At 43.9% G+C, this 25253-nt stretch overlaps 1 protein-coding gene across 3 annotated transcripts in view; it reads right to left on the minus strand.

Moving 5' to 3' along the window:
* The window catches only part of Dicer1 (dicer 1, ribonuclease III), a 65414-nt gene that overhangs the window by 10542 nt on the left and 29619 nt on the right, over positions 1 to 25253 (minus strand). For 2 of the 3 annotated variants that reach the window (XM_028764430.1, XM_028764429.1), the window contains 14 exons: positions 18111 to 18243; positions 16310 to 16552; positions 15478 to 15632; positions 13962 to 14094; positions 12931 to 13006; positions 11941 to 12080; positions 9753 to 9932; positions 9437 to 9650; positions 9036 to 9189; positions 7975 to 8157; positions 7609 to 7714; positions 6968 to 7143; positions 5292 to 6072; positions 2052 to 2207 (listed from right to left, as the gene is read on the minus strand). In XM_028764430.1, coding sequence (XP_028620263.1) covers positions 2052 to 2207; positions 5292 to 6072; positions 6968 to 7143; positions 7609 to 7714; positions 7975 to 8157; positions 9036 to 9189; positions 9437 to 9650; positions 9753 to 9932; positions 11941 to 12080; positions 12931 to 13006; positions 13962 to 14094; positions 15478 to 15632; positions 16310 to 16552; positions 18111 to 18243 — 2830 coding nt within the window. The remainder of the gene's footprint in view (positions 1 to 2051; positions 2208 to 5291; positions 6073 to 6967; positions 7144 to 7608; positions 7715 to 7974; positions 8158 to 9035; positions 9190 to 9436; positions 9651 to 9752; positions 9933 to 11940; positions 12081 to 12930; positions 13007 to 13961; positions 14095 to 15477; positions 15633 to 16309; positions 16553 to 18110; positions 18244 to 25253) is intronic. The other variant, XM_028764431.1, reaches the window with a different exon arrangement.

Raw genomic sequence — 25253 nt, forward strand, 5'->3', positions numbered from 1 at the left:
CCTGCAAAAAAAACAAAAACCAAAAACCAAAAACAAAAAAAACCTTTGAGTCTAGCCATGTAATCAGATGCAATCACTAAAAAATACACCAAAAACCCCATTTGAAAAATAAAAAAACACCAAACATCAACAGGGACTCAAGGGATGGCTCAGAGACTAAGAATACTGGCTATTCTTGCCAGACGATCTGGTTCAGTTCCCAGCACCAACACAGCAGTTTATTACCACTTATAACACGCCCTCTTCTGACCTCTGCAGGTACCAGCATCGACAAGGTACACAGACACATGCAGGCAAAGCACCCAGCTAGAGGCAAATCTCAGGAAACCATATCCTGTCAAAACTTTTCTATTTTTCCAAGATAACATGAGAGACTTTGACTATTGTATTGTCTGTTTCTGTTTATTTTGTTTGAGACAGGATCTAACTATGCAGCTGTGGGTGGCCTGGAACTCACTATGTAAACCAGGCTGGCCTTGAACTCAAAGATCCACCGGCCTCCTATTCCAGGTGATAGGGAAAAAGTATGTGCCACCACATCGGCTTTATTATTTAGGTCTTCAGACAAAATGGGCCAAATTTAAATTATTTAGCCTGAGGTTTTAAACTGCAAAGTTTCTGCATAAATCATGTTTCTGTAACATGGTGCTGCCCCCCAGTGATCCTGTCTTCTTTTGTATCCCCCGGCACTGTGCAGACTCTTTATTTTCACAAGAAGTCAGACTTCAAAAATGTTCTCCAAAACACAAGAAGCATTTGAAGAGTATATATCCCTTGACAGTAGTGTCTGCCTGAGCTGCCCTCTCTCTCTTCTAGGAGGCATTCAAAGACTGAGGTGTGACACTGGGGCAGAAGAAACTGGAAGGACACAATCCACAACTATTCTGACTCCCCAGGAATTGAGCATGTGAGAGGCATCAGATGAAAGCCTGTGCAGACTATAAGTACCTGCCAGGAACCGAAGTGCTGAGTCAGCAGAGGACAGAAACATAAGTCCATGCTATAACATGTAACTCAGGAATGCCCTGGCGTGTCACTGCTACCTAAAGGATCAAATACATAGACAGAAGAGAAGGCCTGCTGGACTGGTGTTTGTGGAAATGAAGTACTGTTTCTAAGGTTCAAATTCTACACTTTTCTAAGGTATGTGCGTATATGCAAGTGTATGTGTGTATGTGTGCATATTATAAATGAATAACAAATGTCCTCTTCAGACTTAATTTGCATTAAAATACTCTTTCATGTTTTCCAGCTAAGTTGCAGTTCTGTGATAAGTCAAATCCTACTTGAGTTACAAATAAACTCATCAAGCAGGCCTGCATCAGGGCAGCCTCAGAGATCATCCCACCTACAGACACTTAGGACGCACGGAGACAGAAACAAAGAAACCTGTAAAAGAAATGCTCTTAGCATTGTCAGCCTGAAATAAAAATGAAATAATGCGAGCCCATTTACCATCAATGCAAAATAAGTCTGGCAAGTGGAAATGTCTGAACAGATGATAACTTCAAAGAAGTACAAGACAACTCTCTCCCAGCCACAAGCAAAGGGAGCACTGGCCTCCCAGCTGCCCCCTGGTGGCTTCAGGACAAGACAAAGGAAGTCATAGCTGCTAAAGAGAGGAGTCTCTAAAGCCTTTATAGTACACTGCAATCCTCTCATGTGGCGAGCTGCTGTCCAGTTGGTAAGAGCAAATAGTCCCAAGCTAGTCTGTGCTGAACTGAATTCTTCCAGACACAGCCTGGAGATCACAGGTCACTGCAAAGTCACTTCAACAAATGGCTGAGGGTACACTGTAACATGAGAGTGAAGGAATCTGAGAGGGTTCTGATTTTATTTTTAAGTGGAAACATAACGGGAGTTTATGCCTCTGGAATGGGGTGGGGTAACAGAAATCACACTGCACCAAAACCAACACTATGTCTGAAGTCATAGATGGGCTGCCAACACATGAAATATCTACTACATGGTAAATGTACAGCAGAAAGAAAACAACAAAAACAAAATTCTTCAGTCAACAGAAACAAAAATGCTCCAGGCTGAGAGCTTACCATTTCATCCTTTTCCCATTTCTCTGAGTTGCTTTTGTCTTGGTTTACCACATAACCAGGAGGAAGCCAGTTCACAGGAGGATCAAATATCGACACCACCATGCGGCTGGGCAGTCCCTTCTTCTTGCCAAGGCGATACAGGTTACAGTTGCTGACCTTCGGCAGAAAAGAGTCACAACCACTTACCCATTAATGGTCATGGCTGGAAAATACAGCATGCCAATACATTTTTGCCAATGTTTTTGTATTGCACAAACGGTCACCAATTCTAAGGCCTATACAGTTAAAACAACTCTAAATTTCCAAGTATTGGATATCCTTTGTGTCAAATAATTATTTAATCCAAAATGGAATCCACAAAAACCCAAAGTATATAAACTCCTCTCCTTATGAATGAGTCAAAGAAAGAGTGTGATTTCAAAGTTTTAAATCACACACTGATGAAATTCAAGGTGACAAGTGGAACTGGAAGCAGAAGATGTCAAGACCCTGGAACTCAAGATGTCATGATTTTCTTAATGAGTAAAGGGATGAATATGCTTTAAGATGAGAACAATTTTGTATCTCTGGAATCTAAGCACCACTATGACGCCAATCCTAATGTTCTCTTTGTGGTGGGGAGCACTCCAAGCCCTGGGGTAAAAGGTGCTACAGAGCATCTGTTGCACAGTACATCACTGATGTGGCTTCATTTCCTTCTTCTTGTCCTTTTGCTTTTTTAATGGCTCTACCATGTCCCTAATTTACTTAAAATATGACATTTCTCTCTAGTTCTCACTTGGAAACTAGGATCTATCACCATCAATCTTATTTCCAGTTTCTGAAAACTTACTGGAATACTTCAGGAGCCCTTTCTATGTAAATCAGCTACTACTTAGCCAGCATCTGGTACCGACAATCAGCACTGGCCAGTCTGGTAGAAACCATGCAGAGACAGAGAAATGGTCCTTACAATGTGGCAGGCAGCTCTGCTTGGGACCACCACTGTCTACACAGAACCAGTGTACATAAATGCTGGTTTCCTTTTCCATGCCATGTAAGAGCATCCCAAAGAGGAAGACGGCAGTGGGGGAAAAACATTCCAAGTTAAGAGAAACGCTCAGTGGAACAGAAAAGATACAACTAAGGACTTGTTATGAGGCAAAATTCAAGCAGCAGGTGGCAATGAGGATGATCACAGGGAGTGCTTGCTTGAGCAAAGACACAGGCTGTACAGTGAGCATGAAGCTTGTGTTAAGACTGGCAGGCTGAAGTCTGGTCAGGATCTGTCTGGAAAAGGATGCTGAACCCACCTTGATACCAGGCAGAGGAAACAATTATTATTTCTGTAGGAAATCAAGTCAAAAAGCTCTGACAGATGAATGGATGAAGCTTTGAAATGTTAAAGTAGTATCCTTCTTGTTTAATAGGGTCTGGTATTCTTACTTTGGTGGCTTCACTGACTGATCTTCCTCCCCTAAGGAGCCCTAAGAGCTTCTTCAATGTCTTCCTCCTAACGCTTGCTGCTGCACACCACGTCCACGCTGTCACAGCCTCACACCAGTGGCCTGTCTTAAGAACACTGGGAAGGAAGCCAGAAGGTGTGATCTCTAGTCTCAGGGATACTCGCCTAAATACCTAGGACTAGTGAATGACCCGGCACAAGCTAATCCCACTGTCTAGACATCAGTTTCTTCATCTATAAAATGGTGGCAAATCTAACTACAAGAAGGCTGCAAAGAAGAATAGTGTTGTTTGTAAAATGTTCACACGTCTGGTATTCAGAAACAAGCTGCCATGACTGTGACAGGCAAGAGTCGCACAGCTACACTGTCTGCCACCCACAGCAATGTGTCACCCTCTCCTGCCTCACTGTCCTTGCCTATTAAGTGGAGATATAAAAACACGCACCTCTCTAGGGTATAAGAAAGTTAAATTAGCCCATGTATTTCTATACCGTAACATACACGCTCTATATAAAGGGACTAGAGGAGAGTCCAGTAGAATAAACAGTTAGGGGAAGTAAAAGCGCCGTCTCTTCAGAAATCCCCGCTCGCTGCAGCCCCTTCTGCTCTCCTTTGGGCGTAGCTGTGCTCTTCTACAGGCTCTTGGCTGTGCCTATGCTACAGCCGGTGCCACGCTCACACTTCAGGGATCTAAGGCATGCAGAGCGTGCACGACTCCCTCTGCACACAGCTTGTCCTCTTCTCGCCCATCCTCCCTCAGTCCCCACTGTCACTTTCTCTACCGAATGCTCCCCCACTCTGCAGATCGTTAGCTTTGGTTTGCACTATAATGTTTCCCATGAGTACCGTCTTTGAATCCCAAGTGACAGTCCATCCCTCCAATGTTAGGTCATTAGCAGCTTTGTAAATTGTCCATTTAAATATTTTACCTTATTACTATTCTTCCACACTAGGTTTATGAACTAAGGCTGCAAATAGATTTCAGGGATAAGGAGCTTGCCCTGCAAACATCAACACCTAAGTCTGGATCCCTGGAACCAAAATAAAAGCCAGGCACAGTGGTATTATCTGTAAGCCCAGTGCTGGTGGGGGCAACCACACAAGACAGGCAGGATCCCAGGGGCTTGCTGACTAGTCTACCTTAATCAGTGAACTCCAAACTCTGAGAGAAGCCCTGCCTCAAAACCTAAGGAAGAAACTGATAGAAGACACCTAAGACAGACCTGCAGCTTGAACACACAGGTGAGCATACTTGCATATGCACACACATATGCACAACATAAGCACACACATACGTACACGGAGGAAAATAAAAACAACCTTCTCTTCCTTGGGCTGCAGAGCAACTGCTCAGAACGACGGAAGCAGCACTGTGAATATCGGGCAAAGCCTGATGCCCTTCCCTTGCCAGGCTCTAAGTGCAACACCGTCACTCACACTCACACACACACACACACACACACACACACACACTTGTTCATTCACAGGACTCTCCTAATTAAAGGCCCTTTTCAATTTCCACTCCCTGAGGGTCTAAAAGTTCCCCATTTGCACAAAGTGGTTTATTTTAAACTGAACTTTTCCCAGTAGAGACGGTCAACCCCACAGCCTGGCTGTACCATTGGCATACAGCCCTCATGTCACTACTGGGCAATGTCTCCATGGGCTTCGCTGACCCTAAAGGACTAGAATGAGTAGCAGCTGCACTGAACCATATAGACTTCTCCATGGGTAACTTGCCCCATTTTCAGGCACACTGAAGAAGCAACAGCTGAGAATGAGAAGCATGCCTTACCTTTTTGCTTCTCATATATGAAAGGCGGCCCTCGTGAGCATCGGGGTACGTGCAAAACAGGTATGTGGTGATGGCATGCTTTAAAAAGGAGTCGCCAAGCATCTCAAGCCGCTCCAGGTTAAACCCATCACTAGCGTTTGACAGTGTCAAAGCCTGAAGAATCAGTCCCGGATTGGGGCCAAGAGTCCTTGAGGAGTACCCAACAGAAGGGCTCTGCTCAGAGTCCACCCTGTCCTTGAGTGCTTTAACAGCATTCATCACGGCAGGCATCGTGGACACCGCGGGGCTTCCGTCTGAGGTAGATGTGTTAGCGTTCCCATCAAGGTACTTATTACTCAGTAGAGGACATTCATTGCTGGGCTTGGGCTGGTTCTCATAATTGTATAAATTCTGAATGGGAGATGAGGTAGTCGGTTGTACAGGTATTTCCTGCTTGAAGTAATTCAGCTGATTTCCTTGGCAAAAGTCTCTGCTAACTAAATCATAACTGCCATTGGCAAGGTTTTTATTGTAAGAAAGACCATTGACTGCTGTAAGATGTGTTGAAACCTCCCTTCGGAGCTTGGCAGGCGACTGGGCGGGCAGTCCTCTGCGGTTCACAGACATTGGGTCAGGGTTCTCTAAGGGGGGTCTAGTAGCACCTTGGCGTGCAGCATGTTCAGGGACGACAGTTGTGCTGTGCTTACAGTGAGTATCACTCTCAGCCAACGAGGACGTGCAGGTTGAGATGAAAGACTTGCTATCAATAGACTTTTTCCACCCAAAGTCTAAGTTAGGGTATCTGCAAAGACATTTTTATAACTTTCTGTCAATCCTCCAAAGGGTAAGCTCAGAAATGCAACATTTTGAGTTAAAAAGAAACAAAGCAAGCAACTCCAAAAGTCATCCTAAGAAGAAATGCACGTTTCCAAGCTTAAGTGACCATGACTGGGACTTGCCACAGTCAGTTCAAATGCAAAATGGCTTAGTGCTTTGACTTCTGCTTATGGTCCCAAAGCAGAGCTGCCTGAGAAGACCCGAGACGGAGGTCCTGCAGGCCCCAGAGCCACTGACAGTGGCTCACCTCCAGATTTGTGCCGAAACAAGGGAGCAGCTTCAAGCAACTGACAAACTTTCTCTGTGCCTCAACTTCTGCTCGTGGAAATGAGTCAATACATCCTATCTCAGCATGGGCCACAGAGTATGTTGTTTAAACTCGTGTTGCAGCTGTACCAAGTACTCAGGTACAATAACTGTGAGCATTTTACTACGTTAAAATGCTTTCAACCCCTACAACTATCTATACAGCCAAACTTAAGTTCAGTGATTACGACAAAAATTTCTTTGGTATACAGAACTTCACTACCAGGAATAAGGTGACCTGGATAAGAACGAGCGGAGGCTGCTGCTTGCTACCATGAGGGTTAGTTCTGAGAAGAACAGTAACTGTTCTCACCCTCATTTCAGCATCACCCTAAAGGAGCACTGATCTGTCTCCGGGGCTTACTGTTCTCTAACGTGTCAAGAATGAAGGGCTCAGGGCCTAGTCTGCTACTTAAAGGATAAACAGGACAGTTTCTTTTCATGTGTTAAATGTCCACATTTTTTCCATCTTTTAGAAACTGTATGAAGAATACAATTTTAACTTAATTCCATTTTGCTGCAAATCAAATTTCTAGCCAGCAACACAGGCATACCTAAAATCCGCAGGAAGTGATCTGACTCCCACGCCAGCATCGCTGGCTGTCTGAGCTCTTAGTTCCTCTGCAGTCAGAAGGCAGTGAAGGCGATACAGTATGCTGGGGAGACAAACTGCTTTTCTCCACAGTGATGCTGGGATTGGATGTATAGCACAGAGTTCTGGAACCAGTATCTTTGAATAAGCAAAGCACAGGCTGATCAATATAAAGCAAATAGAATAATAATAAAAAGACAAACTTCACTAAGGGATAATGATGAAAACCATAAATGCTAGTAATACTTAACTTTTAAAATTAATTCTTTACACCTAAATGGGATTTATGTGGGTGATTCCATGATGCATCAGTGGTCAATAAAACTCAATTTTTACCAGCAAGGATATTCAAAATTCAATACCCATGGTGACCTCCCAAAATTCACAAGCCATTGATTGCTATATTGATAATGTTATTGATGCTTCAGTGAAAATTAGGTCATGCTTGAGCAGGTTGTACTTATGTATACACATATATGGAAAACAAGCCATGAACTTGAGAGAGTAAGGAGGGTCCATGGGAGTGCTTGCAGGGAGGAGGGAGAAGAGAGAGATGGTGTAAGTATATTTTAGGCTGTGTGAGCAGCAGCAGCAGCTCATTACCTGTTTGTTCTGCAGACTCTCCCATTTGGCTTTCCTCTTCTCAGCACTGCTCAGAGGAAGAGCTTTCCCCTTCTGATTCAGATGCCGAGGTGTCAAAAGGTTCAGTCTAGAACAATTTCGTGACAATTTTATCACAAAAGCAAACTAAGGTACACCCCCCAGTGCTGGAACTCCAACCTTGGTGCCTACAACCTGCCTACGGAGCTCCTTCCGCACAGCCCTGCACATCACAGGCAAGTCTGTGCACAAGCTCTCCTGAGCTCAGAGCCCATGAGTAGGCAGAGTGACAGTGACCTTCACGTGTGGCCCTGACCCCTAGAAAGCAAGCCTCCTGTGCAATGTAAATGCCATTTCTACAGCTCTTACCTGGAAGATGTGTGGTCAACATCCAGCAGTGGCTGGTTGAGATTGGTCAGGTCAAGGTTATACTTTGTTTTATAATATTCTGCAAAAGTTTCATATTCGGGGGAAGGGAATTTGCTGAGTGGGGTAAGATCAGTATACACATCGGCTACATAAAATCGATGAGGCTGATCAAAATTGCGGTATCTAAAAATAAAGAAAATCAATAGGTTGCCTTTTGTGTAAATCAACTGTCTTCAAAGTACAACTATTTTAATATGGAAACATGTATCATTAACAATTCAAATTAAATGTAAATAACATTAATGAATATTTAAATTCCAAAAAACACTTCAAGCGTTTGAGAATAAAAACTATGTTTCTGTTAAGTAAAACAAGCTCCCCATTCCCCCCTTAGTCTTCTCCTAAATGTCTTTCCTTTGACAATATGAAAAGCTAAATAGTTCCTTCAAATATTTGTTTTGTCAATACAATCAAAATAGAAAACTTAACAACATACAACAGAGTAAATCGTTTGCAAATTACTAATGTTAAATAAGTGGTATCTGATACAAAAGATGCATCTCATTACCTATGACAGCGACAGTCTAGTGAGACCTGTAGACTGTGACTCTGGGTAGGGGGGAGAAAGTGAAGGCAAAGGGCAGGAATATGCAGAATATAAGTGAGTCAATCAACCAGCACTCTAATTCTTTGTAAAGTATTCTGACTTAATGCACTGCCTCAAGATTCCACTCCCTACCTTTCTGTAAAGTGGGACCTTTCCTATCCTCTACAGGATGAGGAACAATAATAGTCTTGGAAAGTTTAAGGCACAAACATTCTTCCCAATGAAATTCTCCAGTAAGACTTTGGAATGAAGGGAATGGAGACTTTTTTAAAGGCTATCAACATTAGTTATGTAAGAAATACTACTTCTCACGAAGTAGCTCCTTTCACCTGCAGTGCTCTTCGGAGCTGTTGCTTTCCCTGCATACTCTTCAAGCTGGGGACATCACAGCCACAGTAACAAGCACACCTGAAACAAGTACCACTGCCATTTTCCTTCCCACTGAAACACCTACCTTGGAATGATAACTGCGTCTTGGTAATCTTCTAACTTAAACACAAACGGCGTTTCTTTTGAATACTTAGTGCTGGGAATGCCTGTTCGAGCTTCTGACTTCTCGATATCCTCCATGAACTTAAAGTCAATGTCCAAAGTGCTGGAGTCGTTAACTTCGGGAAGAAGAAACTTCAGCATGTTACATATGACATAGGTGAGGTTTCAGCATGTTACATATAACATAGGTGAGGTTTCAGCGTGTTACATATGACATAGGTGAGACTTCTATTTATGGCTTACTAAATGTGAGTCTACAGCTACTCAAGTAACGAGCGATCGCAGGACACATAATAAGCAAGTCACCAGCAAATCGCTCACTGTGCAGCTAAAGCAAACCCTGGCAAGCAAGGCCCTTCTTACCAACATTAAGAGGTAGAACACAGTATGCTGACTCAGCGCCTGTAGGTTTAAACTCCAGGGCAGGCTTCTCAAGCCGAAGAATATGTGAGAATATGTACTGGTGCAGTCTTGTAATCAGCTCAAGCATTTGTTGAGACAACGTGAAACCAGACTTCTTCAGCTCGATGGATATGGTGACCTCTCCAGAGCGTGTATACACAGGAAAGTGAGGAATCTTAGCAAACGGAAGAGTGAGCACCTTCAGTCAACAATGGCACTAGTTTACTCAAGCTCTATGTCCTAAGAGGAACTATCAACAGACACAGTGAAGGTTTACCTGAGGTATGGGTTTGGCTGTCAGGATCCCAAAGCATCTTGTGGTGTCCTCAGGTGGGTAGAGCTTACGCCGCCTGAAGTTGAGTTCATCAGGGAGGGGGGTGGTTAAGACCATTCCTATCACATACAGGTAACAAGGTTGGTCGGGTTTGGGGTAGCTCTCCCTCAAGCACTCTGGAATCTAGAGTTGGAAAGAAGAATTAAGCATTATGCTCAAATACAATCAGGCTTTGTTCTAGATGCTGGCAAGAAAAGAAATTTACTTCTGATTGTGGGATTAAACAAAGCAGCAGCAGCAGCTCAGAAGACATTCAGCAGTAAGACTTGTCAGTGATTCACACTGGCCTAAGTTTACCTATGCTACTTACTATATATACTGCTTATTAGAGCTTTAAGAAATATCAAAAGTATTTAAAAATGGGCTTTTAAAAAAATTAAATCAAAAAAAAAAAAAAAAAAAAAAGCCAGGCGGTGGTGGCACACGCCTTTAATCCTAGCACTTGGGAGGCAGAGGCAGGATTTCTGAGTTCGAGGCCAGCCTGGTCTACAGAGTGAGTTACAGGACAGCCAGGACTATACAGAGAAACCCTGTCTCGAAAAACCAAATAAATAAATAAATAAATAAATAAATAAATAAATCAATAATTTAAATCATTTGATCTACTTCTTTTGACTGAGAAGCACTTTTATTCCATGGGTTTTCAAACTATTTACTCAGCAAACAGTATTAGAGAATAAAGGTAGACCTGTTTTTAATAATCTGTATAACCCCATCACTTGAGATAACATTCCGATATGTTGTATTATTCCTAAAACGATAGTTTTTTAAATCTTTTTCACTGTACAAATCACACTGTCTTAGCACCAATGGGAAGAAAAATTTCTATTTCTCAGTACAAATGGAATCATAACAGACTTAGCTGAGGTAAATGTGCGAGAGGGGAAGAAGGGGAGAGAGGCCGGGGAGAGGGAGGAAGGGACAGAAAGACAGCAATCAGCTTTTGCCTCAGTTACTACAATGGGACTACCTTTCGCAAATCAGGGTCAGTTTTAACACTTACGACCTCTATTGGACAGAGAGAGAGAGAGAGAGACACATGGCACATGTGCCACACCCGCTGTGGCAACCAGAGCAGAGCTTGTCAGAGCCAGTGCTCCCCGACCATGTGGGTCCCGGGACTGAGCTCCAGCAATCAGGCCAGCCGACCCAGCCCTCTGGCTCTAATGTCCTTCTCAGCAGCTCTCACTAGGAGAATGAAGCAGCACTGGGATCAGTACTTCAGACTTTCTGAGCTTTTAATTTCCTCAGACTCGTAGGTTGGGGTCTGCACTGGTAGCTCGCAGTTACACTGTTACCCACAGGCTAAGAGAACTGAAGACAAGATGGGTGGGTCAAGGAGGCAGCGAGGCAGACCACGTATCTCAGGAGATACCATGGCATTTATAGAACTCTAAGTATGAGGGTGAAAGCTTCACACAAAAGTGGGTAAGATTCAGGATTAGGACAAAAAGTATGATTTTTAAATCTGCAAAAATGCTTAGCTGTGCTACAGATATATAAAGTAAAAACTGCAGAAACAAAACAACCACATATTTAGGTAAAGACAAAACACAAAGAAAGCTTGCTTCTGTCTGGGTACCTTATGAGTTAAAAATATCAGTGTGTTAAAGACCAACCTCTGTCAAGCATGACATGCTGAGAGCTGAGCTTTGCTGGGGCATCACAGGTCTGACAGATGCTGCTCTGACGTGACCTCTGCCTCCTCCTAGCACAGCCTCCTCCACCTTCTGACAGACCTGGCCATCAGCTGCAGAGCAGCCTTTTCATCTGCCAGCTTCACTGTGTTAGCCATGGTCTGAACAGCAAGGGCCACGAAGGCTAGAGTCACACCCCTAAATTAATATGTCTTTTTAAATGAAGGAAGCTCCTTTGATATTTCGGATAATTTGATAAATGCCACAGGAATCCTTTGGAAAGGCATGGCAAACCGAACAACAGAACCCAGCAATAGTTACGCTCAAATAAAAAGGTGGCTCTGGAGACGCTGGGAATCATAGGAACAAGCAAGACCCACAGCTGGACCAATTACGAGGATCTGGGAAACACCCGAGCAGAGGAATGCAGGAGGAGATGTATCAGGGAATAAAATGAAGACGGCGGACTTCCTTCAGCTCTAAGTAACACTAACCGCTTTGGGGTAGCACTGCCGTCGTTTTGTGGACCCTGGTCTCCCGGGAACACTGGTCTCCTCCTCGTCATGTAAGTCCAGCTCTTCTTCGTACTTAACGGTCTCTTTCCCAACTGGCATCAAGTGTTCATCCAGTTCCCCTACGATGTTTAAAAGAGCTTACATCAGCAAACTAAATGTCTCCTAAAGAGGAAATGATCTAAGACAGCACTAGACTGAGGGGGCGACTCAAGAGTCTTGCCAATCAGAGCCCCCTCGCCTTTCAGACATAAGAGACGGCTCAGCAGTGAGGAGCACTGGCTGCTCGTCGAGTGGACCCAGGTTCAGTTCCCAGCACCCACATGGTGACTCATAATCATATGTAATTACAGTTGCAGGGGATCTGATACCTTCATCTGTCCTCCAGATAGCAAGCATGCACAGAGTGCTAATATACACGAGCAGGCAAACGTGGATACTCATAAGATAAACACTCTCAGAAACAATGCAAAGTAACAGCAGGTGAGACTTTAGGGGCTCTATCTTGACTCTCGGGTGTTCAGCATGAGCAAACCAACAAATTCTAAAGTCCAACATGAAAATACCAGCAGGCAGCCAGCCCACTCATCCCTTTTAAACACAAGCTTTCTGCTTTTGAAAGGATTACCTTCTCCCCAACATAGGCTAACCTGAGAGCCTAAGGCACTAAACACACGTGGCTGGCTCAGAAGCCAATAGGCAGAGCGTTCTTATGTATTTAAACAGGGTCAATAACAGAAGCAGAAAGTGGCAGCTGTTTACAGTGAAGCTATAAAAGTCATCAGCCCCGCACAGCTCTGTAGGGTCTCTGAGGTACAGAAAATGCGGATTGAACCTACCCAGGTATAGTTCAAGCAGCACTTCTAGGCCCTGACAAGCTCCAGAAACCTGCAGAGGCCTCCATGTGCTTCTGGCGTACAGTTTTGCCACTTTTTTTTCACTGATATATGTTTTCCAAGTATGTTTACATACCAATTTTGTGCAGTTTTTCACAGCAAATGAGAGCTACCACTCTTTCAGCCAACCGTACACAGGCCATTGGTGGACCCTGAAAACAACAACAGAGCATTTCCCAGCAACACTTTACCAGCCCCACGGAACAGACTCGGAACCTCTGCCCTAGCACCACTGACGCCCAAGCTGCCACAATCAAGTACTTTAGTCTGAAAATACCAACAAGTTTTCAAGCCTTCTAGTTGTTTCATGTTGTTTTAAACTTTGGCAGTGCTGGGGTAGATCCCAGGGTCTCACACATATGCGGCAAGGGTTCTAACACGGCTACATCCCAGCTCTGAAATACTCATCTTTTAAAACACATCTAGTCAAAATGAATTTATAACTAAGATGTTACAGTAAATGGGCATTTTAATAAAATGTAAAGTATTATTTTCTTTCTTTCTTTTTTTTTTTTTTTTTTTTTTGGTTTTTTTGTATAGCCCTGGCTGTCCTGGAACTAACTCTGTAGACCAGGTTGGCCTCGAACTCAGAAATCCGCCTGTCTCTGCCTCCCAAGTGCTGGGATTAAAGGCGTGCGCCACCACCGCCCGGCAAGTATTATTTTCATTAGCCAACAAATACACAACAAAAAAGTAGACATTAGAACGAGCTATAATATATATCACTATGCGACAGCTTTTCTGTGGACTTCAAATTACTCATTTTGGGACATCTGCAAATTAGTACTGAAACCAAGGAAAGGACAGTAGTGACAGAAGGCAGACTTCAGCTAGAGCAGCTCAAGCTTCTGTGCCACTGTGTGCAAAGCCACAGTTAACCCATTTCTCAAAAAGATTCAAATTAGTTAAGAGTCTAAAGGGAACTTGCAGAGGTCATCTGGTCAAATTCCAGCAGTTTATAGGTGTAGCCTATAAAAAACCTGACCAAAGAGCTGAATATGCAACTTACAAGTGATTTTTTCAGAGTGCAGACTTAAAACCAAGTGTCTAACTCAGAGTCTGAGAGAAGCTAGACAAGGGCACGGCCACGTCTTTCTCTTAACTTACAACAATGGAGGCTCGGAGAGGCGAGTTAATCGGGAGATAGAGGGTTGAATAAAATGTACCATCAGGCAATTCTCGGGTTCTACACTTGGGAGCTAGATGCGTAAACGGATCACTTGGTAATCGAGCACAGTATCTGTGAAGAAAAGAATTCTGACGTTGAACCGATAAATGAAAGATGACAGAAAACCGTCTCAACATTCACAAGGGCTCCTATTTGGCTGCCATTTGCATGAGGAATGTTCTTTGTCGCCCCTGATTGTGAATGCAACAGAACTGCACACTAGAAATGATGTGTGTAACTAGGAAATGACATTATTTAATATTAGCTTAGTTAAAACTGAAGCTTGCATTTCAAAATTCACACTGTGGGAGTGCATTAGCAGTGTTGGTATCTTAAGTATCTTATACTTGCCAACAGCCATGGCACATGTAAGGAAGGTATCAGCACAGCCTAGGGTTGAACCAAAAACCCCATAAGTGTATCACAGTATGGTGACAGAGTAGGAAGCAGGCCCAGAAAAAGCAGGTCCAAGGAAGGAGGATGTTGAGAGGGCCAGCAAACTAGCAAGGAAACACCTGTGCAGCTAGGGTGTTCCGAAGACACGAGGGGTCAGCAGACAGGCAGGCTGGGCACACATCACACCCAAGCACAGGGGGTCAGACTTCTCATCATGGGAAGAGGGAAATGCAAGGAAAACAGGAAATCTAGAATGATCTAGTGCCAAAGTAAAACTGGGGGCAGCAGAAGCAGGGGATGAGACAGCAGTGCAGTTGTGAATGTGTGCACGAGACAGACATACGTAAGAAGATGCCTGGCTCTGCCTACAAAGAGACCTGGGTGGTAGGACAGCCCAGTGGCTCATCGCCGAAGGTATAACTGACACCCACAAGTCCACTTCTGAACACCATTCTCATTTACTCTCCACTCACAGCAAACAGAAGCCCACAGAAAACAGTCACAAGTCAGACAGGCACAGAACATCTTCCACTTTCCATTTTTGTATTGTGTGGTGCTGAATTTTTCATTAGCAACTAAGTATGATTATTATGAGTTAATGTGGACTGAGGCACAATTAATTTTTTTCCTGAGCTGATAACATTACAAAGAACTAAGAAAATCAGTTACAAGCCTAGTTTATATATCAGGATAAATCTCATTTAAGGGTAAAACAAAGAAGCAAATGTTTCACAAAAATAGTCTTTGTAGTCAAAGCATGCAGTGCAGGATCAGAAGTCACACTAGCTACCACAGCTTCCTCTGTCTGATCTTTCCTTGATCTCAGTGACCTTGCTTTGCAACCCTTGAAAACTGCAGGTCTATCCCTTGAAGCCAGCCTTTCCACTAGTTTCCATGAGATTTTTCTCATGATTAAACCCACCTTATACATTTTTGGTACTACATCCTGAAGTGATACCATGTTCAAGCTACCTATCTCACTGTGTGTTCCTTCTTGGGAATAGTCACCTGTGGAGACAGACTTCCGTCTGCGAGCCTGACAAGCCGTGTCCCCCTCACCTGTTGATGTGTCCAATGGCAGTGTTGATCGTGACTCGAGGACCCCCATCATCTGGCCTCAGTACATATGGCGGAAAAACATCATCATCATCTACAACGGCATGGACGTCAGCCTCGGCACCATCCACTGACTTTGAACACTTGTTTCTTAAGATCTGAGCATTCACAAACAGGACATGGAGTGAGAACAAGAATCTTCTTTGCCAGATGTTAGTTTTCTGCCTCTGTATCTACATAGAAACTCTCTACCCAGACATGACAGTTCCTGCCTATAACCCCAGCACTCAGGAGGCTGAAGCACAGTGATTATGGGTTCTAGACCACCCTGGGCTACACGATAACACAGTCTCAAAAGTAAGTAAACAAACCAATAAGCTTACTAACTTTTGATGTATGTTGTGTGACACAACCATCTCTCCATACTTCAAAACTCCAAAGCTATCTGCTGCAGTGAAGCTCTCCACAGACTCCTCCCAGCTCCTACCATATGGAAACACACTGAGCAAAGATTATCTGACACTGCATGCACACAGAGAGGACGCTATTGGTCTCTAGTTGGTAAACAGATGTCTCATCACTCTCCTGCCACAACTCAAACACTCATTGGCCACTATGCTGTCCACACTTACAGACACCCTTCTACAGACACCCTTCTCAAATGGCCCACAGGACCTTTCCTCTACGATTTTACTTTATAAAACCCTTGCAGCTCTCTGGGCTCCGTCTCAGCTTCCTTACATGATGACACCACTGACACTGCACTCTGTAGATCAAACTTCTCTCTGTCCACGCACACAAATAAAAAGGAAGGTTATTAACCTTCTGATCTCACCTTTTCTATAGCTTTGTAGGTCTTGAGGTCTTCTTCAAAGCTCTTTATCTTGTCTGTATCTGCTAACATGACGTAATTAGAGATCGGCGCTCGGGCCCGTCCTTTAGACTGAACATACGATCGGTACTCTGTGGGCAAATCGAAACGAACCACCAGATTGCACTTGGGAATATCCACACCCTCTTCTACAACACTTGTTGCAATGAGTAGGTTGGTCTCATGCGCTCGAAATTTCCTAAGTACCTGAAAAAAATTCATCAAGAAAAGCAATTCTAAGAAATTTCCCAAAGAAAACATTACAAAATCATTAACTATGGTCATTTAGGACCTATTTCCTAGGTGAACTACATCCCTAAGGTCAGCCTAGGGAAGATAACAGTATTATCTTCCAGACAGGGCACAATCACAAGCCCATAGGCCTTGATATGATGACAGGCTTTTTCACTGGATGTCTTCAGACTGGTTTCTCTTTGCTGACCACAAACACATCTAAGCAAGTGGCACAGTAAGCCCCTCCTGGGGACCTGTGCTACTGTGGCCTGCCACAATGACAACCACTGTCCCTGAGAATGTGCTATGCAACCCTCTGCCAAGAATCCAAAGCACCATCACTAAACTCTCCATGCACTTGGGATTAAACCAAAAGCAGAGCTTTGCTTATTTTCAGCACCTGAGAAACTTTCAATGGAAAGAAAACAGAAAACAGAATGGATTAAAACAAATTCCGATTGGTCAACTGATGAGATTGAGATTTAGATCAGATCACCTAGGAGACAAACCTTGGCACTTCTTTGTAAAAATATTTCTCAAGAAGTTTAAGTGAGGTAGTAAGAGCAGCCTTAAAAGGCACTATTCCATGTGTGAACTACTCCGTATGTGCACTACTCCGTGTGGGCACTATTCCGTGTGTGCACTATTCCATGTGTGTACTATTCCATGTCCATGTGTGCACTATTCCATGTGTTGAAGTGCAGGTCGCAACAAAAAGGAGACTGCAAGCCAACCACAGGGATTCAGTTCTTTGCTTCCTGACTACAAATGCAACATGGCTGGCTGCCTCACACTGCTGTCATCAGATACTCCCCGCCACAATAACGTAGACTCTCAAATCAAGAAGCAAAACAAACCATCCCTTCCTTAAGTTGCTTCTGTGGGGGATTTTACAAGTAGTAACTAACCTATTCCCACATGGCTAAGTTAAATAGCACATGCCTTTCTTCAGATGGAGATGTCAGTCTGGCTCTTGAACTTCCCAGACCTGGAATCCTCTCAAAATGCTAAAACCAAATGCCTGTAACAGAAATCATTCTGCTAATTTTAAGTAACAAATAAAGGATCCTGTCTGCCAGCCAGAACATGTGATGTCAGTCTCTTTATAATGCTGTTTCCTAGATAAAATTTTTAAGAGCAGGAACAATTTTAAGCTACATTTACAAAGAACAGTGGTTTTATGTATATCACAAAGGCAGGCCTTTAAAAGCATAAAAGGTATCCTTAAGACTCTAGGCTCATTGCTTGGCAGGCCTGTGGAGGCCACAGTAGTTAGTTACTGCCTCCAGGTTCACTCTCCTAGGAGGTGTAGATATCCCTTAGCAATTCCATAAAGGAAAATGACCTGTTTAATGACAGTAAGATGCTACTCTAGTTCTGAATGCTATCGGTGACCCTTAGTGACCTCATGAAAGCAGCAGATATCTTTATAAACAAGTAATCTATTATTAAAAAGCAAGGAGAGGAGAAGAGGGAGGAGGAGGAAATGATGGTGATTACTGGGGGCTGGAACCCCTGCTGTCACTCTTACCTCCTCCTGCTTTCTGAACTCCGCCTCCATCTGTTTGCTGCGAGGCTGGTTCTTTCCAATGCCGTGTCCAGTAATAAAGTTGCTGCTGATGTAAGCCAGCTCTGGGTCTTGTTTGCCAGCTTCCTTTATCAATCTAAGGATGTGAGAAACACGAGTTAAATACTGCCAAGGGAAACAGTTTACCTTTTGGGTTCTCTTATTTTTCATTTTTCTACTCTGTGTCTGTGTGTGTCTGTGTGTGTCTGTGTGTGTTTTACCTGCTTGTCTGTGCACCACATGTGTAGAGTGCCCAGAGGGCCAGGAGAGGGCATTCTAAATCCTGGAATTGGTGTCACAGACTATTGTCAGCCACCAAATATAGGAACCAAACACTAGTCCTCTAGAAAAGTAGTATGTACTGACTCACTGAGCCATCTCTCCAGACAGTTTAAAGTCTAGCCTCCAGTCTTCTGGAAGACAGGAATGCACGGCCAGCGCTCACACTTATTCTTGTGTTAGGTCAACATTCCTGACAAAGCAGTTGCTCCAGTCTCACTTTTGTTGCTTTCATAAAAGACTCTGAGCAAACAGTGTGGGGAGGAACGGGGCTATTTCAGCTAACAATTCCAGGTCGCAGTCTACCACTGAGGGAAGCTGAGGCCAGTGCTCACTCAGGCAGGAACTTGATGGTAGTCCAGCTTAGCTCTGACCACAGAACTTATTTCACAATCAAAGGAGTACAGCAGGGACCACAGAGGACAATGCTTGCTGACGCTCACAGGAAAGCTTAGGGCCCAGTTCCCTCTGCCTCCTAAGGAGGGTACTACCCACACTGCACTGGGCCTACCATCCCCAAACCAATTTGATATGGACAACCCCTCAATTGGCGTTCTTCTCTTAGATGATTCTAGGCTGTGTCTAGCTGACTATTAAGGCTTAGCCAGGACAACAGTCTTTTCATCCTACCAGATTTTAGGAAAAACCAGTACCACGTTTGACCACACAGATCTGCAGGCTGAGCACTTGCTACGACAAACACAAGGCTGGCTCAAGTGACAAGTGAAAGGGTCGCTTTCCTTCCAACTTTCAATTTATTGATAACAGAATGATGTCCCGGGATGGGACTGAGCTAGTCAGAGACCCACTAGACAGCTCAACACACTTCTGGCACACCTGACTTCAACAGCTGTCTTGCACAAACCTCTCCTCTCTGGAGGTACTCAAGCAGCAGTGAGTGCAGAGTCTAAACCTCTCATGCTCCTCCACAGGTGTGTCAGGGGCCCACCACTGTTCCTCTTACCCAATACCATGATCACCACAAGCAGAACTCTTGGGAAAGAAGGGCCTGTTAGCTCTGTTCGAATCCTCTTTTGGCCCCCAGGCCAAGAGTTAAAGAGTTCATCCTGTAGTCCTGAGGAAACCTGTCCGCAGCAATGCTGAAGGCATCCCACTGCAATGGCATGAGAGAACCCCAAGATCCAGCCCTTCCCCACCTGCTCCTTGGCATTAACCTATAGTACCAGAAACCCAGAGGGCCTTTGACTAAAACATGGAAAAAAGCCACAGGACGGATCGTGTTACACAGAACCAAGGTTAACAGTCGCTGCTGCCATTACAGCTATTTGAAAATACCCACATTCAAAGACTCAGCAGAGGATAAACGGTTCCACACCTGACCTAAGTGGCTCCACATGGTCTCTCTGAAATCATGCTACATAGTATAGATTCCTAATGGAAAATTGCATTTTTAAGTAAAACCATTCTTTTTACTAGACACATGAAACAGGCTAATATCAAAGCCCTGGCAAACTGAATGGGCACGTGGAGTGTCTTGTTCTCCCAGAGCCTGTCCTGGCCAGGTTATCCAGTTTGTTCTAGGCTTCAATGACTCAAACGTTCAGAGTCAGAAGCTTCCTGATCTTCCGTTCCAAGGTCTGTTTCATTACTGAGATGAATTCATTATGTCAGCGACAAAGAACAGAGTCAAGGGAAGTCCAAAAGCTGAGACAATTACCTTAGAAATACCTTGTACTGTTTGTCTGCGCTTCTAGTGCTAAGGATCAATTTGAATGTAATGGGAGGTTTTAAAGTGCAATTCACATTCCTCCTAATTAAGAAGATACTTCGCCCGAATTATCAAGGTGGCAAGTTTCAATTAGCTGAGAAATGGAAATACTAACAGGAATTTATTTCTCCTTAATGATGCTCACACCAAATTGCAGAGCCGAAGAGACAACGTGCACACTGATTTAAAAAAAAAGTATCTTGTAAGCAATAATTAAATGTTACGTATGCGTGTTGTTAACATAAAACAGAAAATTATTCTTCTGCTAGACTAACGTATAGAATGCCTAACCATACCCCAAACCTAAGCCATAGGCTTCAAGGACAAGAAAATAAGTGTCCCACTGTCCTCAGGAACTGACGAGTGACTGGCACGACTGAGCGGTGAGCAGGCCTCATTCCTGTGGACACTGCAGGGAGCTGCCCGCCGTGTGCTGAGCTCCACGCTCCTCCCTGGGTCTACAGCATGAGAGTCAAGAGTCAGGTGTTTCAAACACCTCCCCAATTCCTCAACAACTTGCATTTTTGTAAAATTCCATAAGACAAAAAAACAAAACAACAACAACCACAAAACTACTAAGAAAATGAAACTTAAAGACATTAAAACTCAATTGTATTATATTTAGGAAGCATAACTTTCTTATCAAGTGGCTTCTCGGAGTGTCCACACATGGCCTTTCAATTGCGCTAGGGGACTCAGAGCAGAGGAAAGACCACACCACGTGCCGCATGCTGCCTCCAAGGTAGACTGGGATGGCATGACCAAACACAGAGAAGATACACAGAACTAGATTACTAAAACTGTCTTACGAACACACATGCTACATTCTACAGACACAACAGAACACGTTTACACGCAAACATCTGACTGTCTACCATGCACCTGACATACATTACACTCTCCTAGGAATGTCCCTTAATCTTCACGCTGTCTTGTCAATGTAAGCAAAGCAAACGTGACTCTTTCATGACTTTGCCCACCCCCAGTTCTGAGCCCCTGCTAATTGAAGGACAGTGCACTGCTAACAGGCATTCCTGTGTACACTGGCATGTACTCACAGTAAGAACGAGGGCAGCTGTTATTACTATTTTATGGATGCAGATGCATAGGCTTGAAAATTAGGTAAGTTTACAAAATATGTGCCTATAAACTGGGTATAAAAAGAAGAGGAGGTCCTTTGCAAAAATGGCTGATTATGGCTGTGGCAACAGAAAGTACAAGAGCCTTGTAATTATATGTTAAAAAAAAATACACTAAAGTAACCTATAAAGGTGAGGGCAGTGATGAAGCATCTGTTAGCCACGTAAAGCAGAGCTCACACAGAGGAATGCTGACCCAGATCCAGACATGATCCACACATATGAGATCCAATAACTACAAACAGAAAGATAGCAAACAGAGTAAGAGTCGAGGACAACTGTACAGCACAGGTACATATACACCACCCCACCAATCATTTCTCCTCCTGCAGACCTTCTAGATGTGGGAATTTGCTTCCAAAGCATTTATAAGAAACAGGAGGGCTGGAGAGATGGCTCAGTGGTTAAGAGCACTGACTGCTCTTCCAGAGGTCCTGAGTTCAAATCCCAGCAACCACATGGTGGCTCACAACCATCCGTAATGAGATTGGATGCCCTCTTCTGGTGTGTCTGAAGACAGCTACAGTGTACTCATCAAGAAAATAAATAAATAAATAAATAAATAAATAAATATTAAAAAAAAAAGAAACAGGAAACACTTTACAGTAGGGAAGGCTGGCAGACACTAAGTCGAAGTTGAACATCAACAATGATGGTTTTGCTATAGCAGCCCTAATTATGATGTGACCAGAAAGGACTGCCCGCTCTCCAGTCATCTTTGGAATTCCCTAGCTTAACCCTGAGAACACCATCGCCAAGCCCAAATGGAGGGGCAATCTAGGAAATGCCTGACCAATATTCCTGACCCCCAAGGTCATCAGAAACAAGGAAAATAGCAGAGAAGGCTGAGGGGACATCGACGATGCTCCACAACACACGAGATGGGAAGGAGGACAGGAGGCTACAGTGCAGACACACCTGTAATGCACCAGTTAGGAGGGAAGGCAAATGCAGAGTGAGCTGGAGACCAACCTGGGTTAAGTCAAACCACAACCCCTAAAACACAAGGAAGGAAGGAAGAGGGCCAAGCGTGCAGCCCCTGCAATGGCGGACACTGAAGGAACACCAGGCCGAGGGAGTGGGAAACTGGCAGATCTCAGACGAAGCCAGGAGGGGTTGGAAGAAATAGGCATACTACTGCACTGATGTTAGTTCCCTGGTTGAGACACAGGACCTTAGTCATGGGGAAACTGGGGAGAGAATGCAGAGTTCCACTTACCCAAATATTCTGTAAATCTAAAATTAGTTCAAAATAAAAAGTAGTAGGGAGGGAGAAGTTGGAGACAGACAGGATGCAAACTCAGGTCAGCCTGTGCCTCACAGCCCTAGTAAACCAGAGTGACAACACTGTACTTACAGACCAGGGCGACACTTGTATCTGTGACATGGTGCAAACATCTACCTTTCTCCCACAGGGAGTGCTGTGAGCACAGCTTTGAGGGGACACAGGAGGAAACTGCAAATGTGAGACTAAGCGTGCTCGCAGCACAGAGCAGCAGCGTGCCCGGGTGCTCAGGGCTGGAGAGCAGCCTGGGAAGAGCCTCTACTCCCTCCTCAGGGAGGGGTTTCCTGTTAAAGAGATGGGAGGAAAGACTCCAGATTGCACTGGTTTTCTAAGCTTATTTAAAAGCTTATTAGAACAAAACTTCTACTGTACATTTAATTAGACGCCATAAAGTCGGCCTCAGACCGCTCTTCATTCATCCAGGAATGCCGACTCCAGCCACATCTCATGAAAGCTGGTCAAATGAACTCGATCCTTAAGTCAACACAAAGCAAGTGATTGAGTTTAGATCAACTTTTTCTGGCTAATAGTTCTGGAATGGAAACTGATACATCTCTGCATAGCACACAAGCAGTTCCCAGCATGAGTTCTTTAAAGGGGAAGAAAACGATAAGCTCCCGTTCTCCCCAAGCCATGGCACCCAGAGCAAGCAGCTATCCACAGCAAGACTGTGCCAGTGTTCAACTTTATGACCCCAGAAAAGCCTTTTTCCTAGTCTAAGAAATAACATCACACCTCACTCCCACCCTGCCTCCAGTTGTATGCTTCCCGGTGCCCTGGCTTGATTCCTGATGTAAGGACTAGGTTCTGCTGCTCAAGGACATCCAGGAATCTGAGAGCCAGGGTATTAGGATTCTAGAACTGTCTCTGCCACTGACTAGCAATTTAACTTGGAGCAAATCACTTTTCCTCCTGCAGCATTTCTTATAGAACTGAGTGGCTGGATTAGATGCCCAGTGAGGGTCCCTTCCAACCTTAATGTCCTGTTTAATTCAGTACCTCAAGTTATTTCACTCCATACCCATCAGGAGGCCCAGGCGCGATGACCAGAAAACCACCAGACTGAAAACTGCCAGATGACTGCTCTCCAGTCCAATTTCCCTTTACTCAAAAAAATTTAAAACACCTAAACATTCAAGTAGTTAAGAAAAAAAAAAAAAACAATTACCTCAGGAAACAAAATTTAATATGTCCACAGAGAGGACTACTTACAGAAAAGGCTCTCAGGGATGGAACTCTGGCCAATTAATGGATCTCCCAGAAAAGTACAGCCTCGAGTATAAAAAAATAAGGACCCTCTTTAAAATGATAAAGCATCTACCAAAAACCAAATCCAAAGCACCCTACACTAAATGCGCACCTGTCAGGCAGGTTATCTATAAAGCACAGCTCCACATCTCGGACAGCCCAATCAATACTTACGAAGGGATGGAAACAGGAACTAACCATTATCTTTGCTAATATCCTCAGAGTGTTGTAACATTCTCTTCTGACCCAGAAGACTTTAACATGCAGTCTAATAAACCAACCTAAACTGAAAATCTACCTCTAAATTTCCCCCGTGTGGCCTTGAAAACTGAACAATGGTCTTCCTGCCTATGTTTTCAACCACAGAACTCAATACAGAGCCACACAGGATTTTTCCCAGCAAGCAATCAGTTCTGTGGAAGCAGACACACTGCCAATGGTATCCTATAACTTATCAACCTGGTGATATGATCAGATCTCAAAGCCTGAAGAGTTCAGTTGCCAAGAGATACTCCTGCTTTTCAGATGTCAGTCACAGCCCCAAGCAGAGTCCTCTTCAAACCAGCCAAAGGGCCCGGGGCACTGTTTACTGGTTTATTATACAGATTAACATAAAAGATACAGATGAATGGATGCTCAAGACAAGTCATGTGAAAAGGGGCACTCTTTCTAGGTCCACACCATCCAGGGCCATCCCGGGAGCTTCAGCAATCTGGAAGCTCTCTTCCCTCATGTTCTGGGCTTTATGAGAAGTGCTCTTGTATGATTGGTTAAACCAGTAGCCACAAGTCATCAACTCCTCAGCCTTCAGTCCTTTCTTCCCTCTCAAGCACTGGGGAAGGACTATCTTTCCAGACCAACCTCAAGCCAAGCAATTCCTCAAGTATATAAATGACAATTTTTATTCTGAAGGTTCTAAGGACTTAGGACCCTGCATGCCTTGAAACCAGAATATTTCACACTATGATATTTAACGGAAAAAAACTTATATTTAAAAAAAAAATCACCCTCAGTACTCAGATAAAATGTCTCCTAGGAGCATGTGAAGGAACAGCTGTGTGAGAAATGCTCACAAGAGCCCAAGTCAGTTAAAGGGTGACTCACACCTGAACTGCCTCCAGCAACTGCATACAAAACAAGGAATGCTTTATCTCAACTCATTTTTTTTTTTGTATGTTCTCTATTTTGGATTAATTAGAATGGATTAGCATCCTTTAAGACAAAAACCTTAGCTGTGTCAAAATTAGCCTTCAGAGAAAGTGACTATTCATAGGCATCCGCTGTGTTACTTCGGGACAGCATGACACACAGACACTGGATAAGATCTTGTAAGACAGACAGACCTGTGCGAGGGCTCTCCACTCTCCCAGCACCACTCCCTACAGGGAGCAGACCCTGACTCCAACAGTTACCTGTTTATACAGGGA

The sequence above is a fragment of the Grammomys surdaster genome, unplaced genomic scaffold (assembly GCF_004785775.1).
Source record: "Grammomys surdaster isolate TR1022 unplaced genomic scaffold, NIH_TR_1.0 144, whole genome shotgun sequence".
In the NCBI taxonomy this organism is placed as follows: domain Eukaryota; kingdom Metazoa; phylum Chordata; class Mammalia; order Rodentia; family Muridae; genus Grammomys; species Grammomys surdaster.